Raw genomic sequence first — 8,577 nt, 5'->3', positions numbered from 1 at the left:
CCAAGAAAACTGAGTCCCAATTCCGTTCTGGCCCACTGAGTCAGGTTGTTAAAGAGGGAGAGAGACTGGAAGGCGCGCATACACACACACACACACGCTCTTTTTCTGTCTATCAAACGGCGACACAGATTATCCATGAATTTGAGCCTTTGAAGTTTTCCTACCTGTGATCAGTGGTGAGGAACCGACCACATGCACACGTCTGCAAACCCCCGACACTCGCAAACCCGCCAACATTCATTCATTCATTCATTTTCTATCCCTTTTGCGCTTTGCGAGTCACGAGAGTTGCTCTCAGCCTTCTATGGGCGAGAGGCGGGGTACACCCCGAATGCGTCGCCAGCCAGGGCCACACGGAGACAGACAACCACTCACGCACACACGCACACACTATGGACAATTTGGGGTAGCCAATTGACCTAATTTGCATGTTTTTTTAGAGGCGGGAGGAACCAGAGAACCCGGAGAAAACCCATGCGGACACAGGGAGAACATAAACGCCGCACAGATCCCGGGACCTTCTTGCTGCGAGGCGACTGCGCTAACCACTCTGCCACCCTACAATAATACACATGCATATAAATGCAAACATTAATTCTCATCTGAAGTCTCCCTGTCATTGGCAGGGCTTTAAAATAAAATGCAAACATTTCTGATTGAAAAAAAAACTTGTTCATCTGATGTCTTCAAAATTAATAAGACATTTTATTTCTTTAGTAATATATTTTTTTTACAATCTAATGTTGTAAATTAGATTTAAATTAAAACAAATCCATGGCGTTTGTAATCGCAGATTACGATAAGATTTGTAACTGTATTTGATTGCTGCACTTTGTGAAGCTCCTGGTAAATCGTGTCAGGCATCAAGTAAAGTCAGCGACAGAGGGCGAGCGCACCGTGCAACATGGATCGGTTTTGTGTTAAAGAAACCATGGAGTGACGTACGGTGACAGCTATTCAGAGATTTGCCACCCGTCCAAGACCACAAAGCTTGGAGCACGGTCACATTTTGTTCTAAGAGTGCTGAGAAAAGCTTCATTCAAGATGGTTGGCCTGATTTGCAGAAAAAGCCGGCAGTAAAAAGGGAACACACAAAAAATTACAAGTCAATTTCGTGAAGATCACCCAGATTTTCATAGCGAATGCAAGGAGAGATCACGTCAAGCGTTATTAAATAGTATGTACTAATGATTTAACAAAGATAAAAATAACACGACGCATTCTGCAGGAATGCATCGCGCGTCTGCGGCCTCCATTCACCCGTGTTACAATGTTTACTCATCCAAACAACATATTTTGTTCATGTAAAACACGTCAGTCGTTGAATTGGTCGTAAAAATGTTACAGCCAAGGCGCCTCTTAAAAACACTCCTTCGTATGTATGTCAGTTGTTTGACTCACGCTGCCTTTGTAAGACGCGCCCGTATCGATGACAACCTCCCGACAACATACTGGGTCTATCAAGTTCAGTTTGCTATATTGATAGGAAGCTGTTATTATCACAACAGTCTCAGGAGTCCTGATAACATTTCTTTCTACAACGTACTTTAAGCAATTACTCGGCATCAAAATTACAAAGAGATGGATGTACATTTCTAGAAAACCATTTGACATTGACATCAGTAATTAATACCAATATCTCAAACAGCCCAGAGCTGCATTACGGACTATTCCCCCCCCCCCCCCCCCCCCCAGAGCGTCCGGCAGCCAACCAACAGGCTTTGCTCATATTTTCACTGCGTGATATCTGACCGTTCCAAATGCAGCCTCAAAGGTAGAGCGGGTAGCGTCTCCCATGAGCCGGTCCCAAGCCCGGATAACTGCGGTGGAAAATGTTGCCAGAATTGATCGTGCACTCAACTAGCCGAAAGAAGAAGAAGAAGAATATCTGACCGTTTCAAGGTCAATAAAAACGAGTCTGCACGCCGTGCGTGTGTGTGTGCGTGTGCGTGCGTGTGGTCTGAGAGGTGCTGAGGTCCCAGGCCGCTCTTTGTGGTTGTGTTCTCATATTAAATAAAAGTGGTGGTTTTTTATACACGACTTAAAATCGTAAAATGCAAGAGTTACTTTGGAATACCCTGGTTCTGTATAGTGGTTTATACAGTCAGTGTGTGTGTGTGTGAGAGAGAGAGAGAGAGAGAGGGAGAGAGGGCAAACAAAACAACAATAATGAAACAACTATGCAGATAGGGCGACAGTGGCGCAGTGGTTGAGAGGGTCGTCCTACGACCGAGAGGTTGGCGGTTCGATCCCTGGCTCAGGTGCATGTGTACACTGTCGTCGTGTCCTTAGGCAAGACACTTCACCCGCATTGCCCGGGCGCATGCGCACGCTGCGACCAGCAGCAGTTCAAACTGCTGTAAACCAGATTGCCCTCCAAGGGACAGATTAATAAAGTATTGTGTTGCAGTGTACGTTACATAAAACCTGGTGAAATGACTCCAGTGCGTTTGTTACAACACATTTTGCCAATAATAATTTCAGTGATTATAATTGTGAGAGACATATATTTTAATAAAAGAGGCGGGGTTTCTACAGTTGTTAATGTTGCATAAATACCATTTTACTAGTGACACTAAAACTTTTTATATATAAATGCGTTCGCTGCTGCTTCACCTACAGCCATACTAATAAAAGGGCAGCTTGTCTCTCAGACCAACAGTCCCCTCCGTCCCTCTCTCTAACCTGGTTGTGTGTCCGGAGCAGGCAGCACGTCTCCCTCTCCTGCTCCCTCTCCCTAGCCAGTCGTTTCTGCTCCTCCTGCAGCTGCCGCTTCTCCTCCTGGAGGGCACGCATGGCCTTCAGCAACTCCTTGCGCTCCTGCTTCGCCTCCTCCACATGCTGCCAGGCAAATGTAAGTTGAGAATACTTGATAGTGGACGACGATAGCGATTGCACTTTGTAGAATTTGGTCTTCAAGTTTTACTTTCAAAATTTTCATGTCAGTTGAGGACATTCTGAAAACACCACAAGAGTGGTAAATAACATTTAGGAGTTTTATATCAAAGTCAGTTTGTGTTTGCCATATACTGTGTCCTATATGTGACTTGTGCACGGTCGGGTAGAGAAAAGAACCCCTGGGTCTGGGTTTTGTGATGGGCCCTATAATGGGGGCCTAAATTCCAGAAAGATAGATATCTAAGGGACACAGCTTCATCTTTCACGGCATACCTCTAGCAGGCCAGTCTTGGTGGTGACAACCAGTATGTCAGAGTTGCCGTCATCCTCAGTAACAGTCAGGAGCTCTTCAGTGGGCGTGGCTGATCTGAACTGGAAGGGTGTGCTGGCGCCTCTGATGTCGCCGGCATGCGTGACATAACAAAACTGGTAGAACTCTCCATCGGATTTAGGAACATAATAGCCTATAAAAAAAATAGAGAGCATTCATGTTGCCTTCTCCTTTCATAAGGTTTTATAGACATTAATTAACAAGCTACAGTATTTATTAGAAGATACAATGGTAGTCCTGGCCAACACATAATTACAAGGTAGGCGGCTCCAACTGCTATACCTCAAAAACATAACGAGATTCTAAAAAAAACAAAATCACTACAGTAAATATTTTCAGTGGTGCCACATTATTGTGACGGTAGTATTTCAAACAGCCGGTAAGAAAAGGGTGGAAGACGGAAACACCGCAGCACGCACTTATATTTTCAAGATTTAATATCTGAACATTTTAGAGAGAGTAAAACAGTGTGCAGATACATGGACGCAGTGAGGGAGGACATGCGAGTGGCTGGTGTTGGGGAGGACGATGCAAAGGACAGGGTGAAGTGGAGAACGTTGATTTGCTGTGGCAACCCCTGATTGGACAAGCCGAATGTTTGTAGATCTTCAACCTGTGTGTTCACATCAACCATCATTTGTGGCTATGGCTTTTATACGCGCCATAAAATGGTAGCACTCATTTGGAATGCCCTGGGTCTGCACAGGGGTTTAAGTGACCCGTGTGCGTACCTTGAAACACAACAGTCCTGTGCACAGTACTTCCTGGCTGGTAGTTTTCCGACATCGGGGACCAAAGGAAGGTGTAGTAGTCTCTGGCCGTGCTCCAACCGACCTGAGAAGGTTTGAAAACAGTAAAAAATGTGATGGACAGTCCAAGCATCTGTAAAAACATTTTAAATAATCTAAATCACTTTATGGGAGGTTATATTGGATCCTCAGGACAAAAACTTTAAAATGAAATCCACGTCCCCTTATAACTCCTCCTCCTCTTCTTCTTCTTCTTCTCTGCTTCCCCTCAGATCCCACCTCTTTGGGGCTCACACAAAATAGAGGCAAGGAAGGTGTGATAATGGGGGGGGGGGGGGGGGGTGGGGGTATGAGGCCAGGGGTGGATGTAGCTTTGAGCGTGCACATAAACAAGCAAACACGAGAGAAACTGCAGAGAGAAAAACAGGTTGATGAAAAACAGAAGAATGACACAAAATGACAAGGAATATTCCACGGATTTCACGTGTTGTTGTGCGACAGACGATGAAAGGCGGTTGGGAATATCTGAACTTAAACATTGTAAATCTGTCGCACACACAAACCTCAGTTTGACTTACATATCCTCCTGAGACCCAGCGTCCTCTGTCGTGGACACAAAGGACATACTGGTTGTGTCCACGACAGAGGAGGCGTCTCAACGGGCTGGGTCTCAGGAGGATATGCGAAACATGTTTGTGAAGTCACACAAATGCACTTCAGCTGTGGATAACTCAAAGTGTATTATAAAAAGAAAAATTAAGTAGAACAATTGTGGCAAGAATTTGTTCCTCAAATGGACAGCTGTCCCATCGGAGGTATGTTAAACAATAGTCTCATTATGTTGCATTGGAAAGTATAGAATGTGTTTGACAGTCAAAAGGGGTTTCTGACTCTCCCTGAATATTGAATAAACCATGTTTGAAATGTGAAATTACAATTTGTCAGGAAAGATTTACCATGCGGTTGCACAATACCTACCGGTAATTGTAGTTCCTCCCTTACCTACAGACCATGATGGCAACAATTTTATTCTAAACAAACAGGAATTGTGTCGGGGTGAAAACCTGGGCCGAGAACATTCTTTCCACTTGCGTCTCAGTAAGAGGCTAGGCTGTGATGGACTCCTGCCAAGTTTTCTCATGAGCTCGCGTGTATTTGTTTAACAAAGAAAAGACATAAATAATTTCGTAAATTGCAGAGCGAAGTTGACTGACATTTGGTTAGGCACGGTGTGCAATTCCAACATGGGAGTGATGTTATAAAATAATCATAGGTGAAGCAGCCATAAATCAGTCAGCCATAGTGTGATGGAGCAGCACGATGACACGTTAATGATACACTTACACAACAGGTTTCTCCCTGCTGCCCAACAAACATGCCACAACCAAAACCCTCCACAGGGCTTTTTAGGGAGTTGTGTGTGTGTGGGGGGGGGGGGGCGTGCATGTGTCAGTCATCACTCTCAAGTTAAACTAACCACGCTTTCATAAAAGCAAAAAACAATATATATATATGAATATGTGTGTGTGTGTGAGAGAGGGAGATGCAATAATATTAAATAAAAATGAAACTCGCTTGATTAGTGTCGGTGCTTACTGTATACTGTATTTTATGTGTACCGAAGCAGCATACGGAGCAGCACTCCTAATCCTAAAGGCTTTCTATTTCTATTCACATGGAATACAAGTACCGGTACTGATTGTTTGTACCATCATGCGCGATCTTGGGTTCTATGAAGCCTTTCAGCCACTAGGCGGTGTCTGTGTACAACTCAAAAGAAACAAGCCTGGTTGCCTCGAAGCGAGTTAAGCTTCATCGCTCACTCGCTCTTAGAAAGACTTGAGGCCTTTTTGATGTGAAAAACAAAAGGGCGAGCGCTTTCATCCTGAATAATGTGTGGCCAAAGATTTGTTTTTGCCTTCGGAATGTAATACGAATGACACGACATAAAATGTCGTAAATATTGGTGACCAGTGGAATTCGAATTAATTAATCATGACACAAAGAAAAAAAGAAAATCATAACTGTTCTAATCCTAATAGCATACTGTATATGGTGTGTGCTTGTGTGCACACATAACACAACCAGAAATAAATAAATATCTACATGAAAGCATTAAGAGACAGACATGTACGTCATGAGGATCAAAAAGAGGCCAGTGAGCTTGTTCCCTGACACGAAGCACCAACCATCAAAAAGGTTTCATTAGCACAGATTACAACTATTAAATTTTCCAATTGACTTGTTTCCATATAAACCCAGCATCTTATTTCTTTTTAATTGAGCTGGTGGATTTGAAGTCAGTTCTTAAACAACAATAAAATGTTTGTCTTTTGACTTTATGAGACACACAGTTTCCGAGTTTACATTTCCTGTTAATTACATGCGAGATTTGATGGTCTTGATAAAAAAAGAGGTTGGTTAACAGGAAGCAAAAAAAAAAGAATGATGGAAAGACAGGGGGGGGAACAAACAAGCGAAGAGACGGGATAAGAAGTGCTAATAAGAATTGGAGTGGTTCATAAAGTGCACCAAGTGTTTGCACCCAAGGAGAGCGAATGAACCGGCCCACCGTGCACGCACTTCCTTTCAGCGCGCTGAGCAACCACACCAGAGCTCGTGGTGAGATATGAGACACAAAGTGAACAGCTAAACAATTAACTTCAAAGCAGATGAACGTGTTGAAGTGTTAAATGCAAACAAAACTTAATAAAACCATCATAAATAAAAAGGTGGATAATATTTGACCTCTATGCAACATAAAATAATCAGAATGGCAAAACTATGACAGTGAATTGATGACACAGTATAGTGTATTTCATGCAGCTGTTGTTGTGCGTGATATACCTTGAAGATGCCCACCCAGTCTTTGGGGTTGGGAGCTATGAAAGGTGTCAGGGTGTAGCAACACTCCAGGGGCGCCTGGGGGAGGAAACTCTTTCCCACATTCTGAAAGATGACGTGGGCAAAGTTCGACGTTTCCATGATGCTGACGCTGCTGCCAGGTGACGAGTCCACCACCTGGAATGATGACATTGTATCCTCTTGGTCACTTCATTTGTCTGTAACAAAAAAAGAAAAGTGCCAGATACAATAATTAAGGCAAAAGTATATTATTATTTCAGTGGCAAGCACACAACAAAAAACATAAAATACAATTAAAAGAAAAACAGGATTCAAACGCTGAGGTCTCTCGTTTGAGTTGCCAAAATATCTCAGAAAATATAAAAGGATCAAGACAAAGGCCAAGAAAACGCAGAAGTAAAAACCTTCAGGGAAGAGTTATTCTTCGAAAATATTTAATATTTAATTAGTCCTCCTGAAGTAATCTTGCCATGTGTAATATTTAAGTACAAGAGAGAGACAAGTCTCATCTTGCAGAAAGAAACTAATCATGATATAAAATTTCTTGTCATCTGTGACGGTAACAGAACAAAGAATGCTTTTGTCTCGCGCTCTTCTGCTGTCGCCAAAGCAACTGGTACAACCTTCAAGTAGGGCACCAAGTGTGGGAAAAAAGCTCAACCTCGGCCATGAACCATGAGCGTCATGTGGCAATATAAAACAGTTGAGCAGATGTATAATTATGTAATCAAGTGTTTGTAATTGATATTAAAGGTTGACGTATTTACTTGCCTGAGTAAACCGACTGCATTTCCTGCAGCACCGGAGAATCCTGCTCGAATCAGAGTCAGTATTGTGAATGAATGATTTGGGGCTTTATCCAGACAGTGACAATTAAAGGTATAATATATATATATATACACACACCGGTATATATATATAGTATCCAGTGTGTTCGGAGCCTGTCTAATATAAGGCATGTTTCTATTAAATTGCTACTTAGGTAAACAACACTAATCCGCGAAAGGGGTGGATGCCAACCACAGCAGGCCAATTGATTCCTCACACAGCGAGGCGATCGAATCGTAAGTGCGTACTCAGATGGATTTATGGTGAAGAGGATGAAGAGTAGGGTGCTTACAGTTGACGCGAACGCCGCGCATTGATGTAATATATTGCTGCTCAGTTGGAAGACAATGAGAGTAAATAAAAATCAACAAACCTCTGCCAATCATTTGTCTTTAAATCAACCCCGAAATCCTTGGAAAGTCAGAACTAATGCCCAGTTAAGCTAATCAACTAGCATCTCCTCTGCGCGCTGAGTCACAGCGACCAAACATTACACTTTTTGAACAAGCAGCTAGCGCAGAGCTACGCGATAAAAAATAAATAAAATAAAAGACACAATTTGCTAGAAGACAACCCTTATTTACCAGCTAACATTAGCTCGTGAAAAAGGCCATGTCGTGTCAAGTCACTAGCTAGCTAAACATTATCCCGGCCATACGTTGCTTACATAGGACATGACAATTGCAGGCGTTCATTTAGCTCGGAATTTGAAAGCAAAACCTTTTCATATGAACTCCACGAGCGAAGAGGGAGTAATTTCTGGCGGACAGGCCGATGTTTTTGCCACTGTCCTCGTTGTTGTGCGAACTCTCTGATGATGACGACGCTTCTCTTCCTGAAGGAGCAGGTGATGCTGATGAACTTCCGGGATGTTGAGCGGTACCAAATGATGTTTGGGTGGGGGGG

General features: G+C 43.0%; 1 protein-coding gene across 1 annotated transcript; it reads right to left on the bottom strand.

Moving 5' to 3' along the window:
• Window positions 1-2,603: 2,603 nt before the first annotated feature.
• On the bottom strand, window positions 2,604-8,507 carry LOC137916610 (tax1-binding protein 1 homolog A-like). The gene is made up of 5 exons (XM_068759597.1): window positions 8,392-8,507; window positions 6,826-7,040; window positions 3,961-4,063; window positions 3,172-3,362; window positions 2,604-2,841 (listed from the first exon to the last, which is right to left on the bottom strand). Exons 2-5 carry the CDS (start codon window positions 7,012-7,014, stop codon window positions 2,617-2,619), a joined length of 708 nt encoding a protein of 235 aa, XP_068615698.1. The 5' UTR covers window positions 7,015-7,040; window positions 8,392-8,507; the 3' UTR covers window positions 2,604-2,616.
• Window positions 8,508-8,577: the final 70 nt, after the last annotated feature.

This window comes from Brachionichthys hirsutus, unplaced genomic scaffold (assembly GCF_040956055.1).
Source record: "Brachionichthys hirsutus isolate HB-005 unplaced genomic scaffold, CSIRO-AGI_Bhir_v1 contig_512, whole genome shotgun sequence".
NCBI classification, from domain to species: Eukaryota; Metazoa; Chordata; class Actinopteri; order Lophiiformes; family Brachionichthyidae; genus Brachionichthys; species Brachionichthys hirsutus.
Note: the sequence above shows the minus strand (reverse complement) of the source record. Positions and strands in the feature narration are given on the sequence as shown.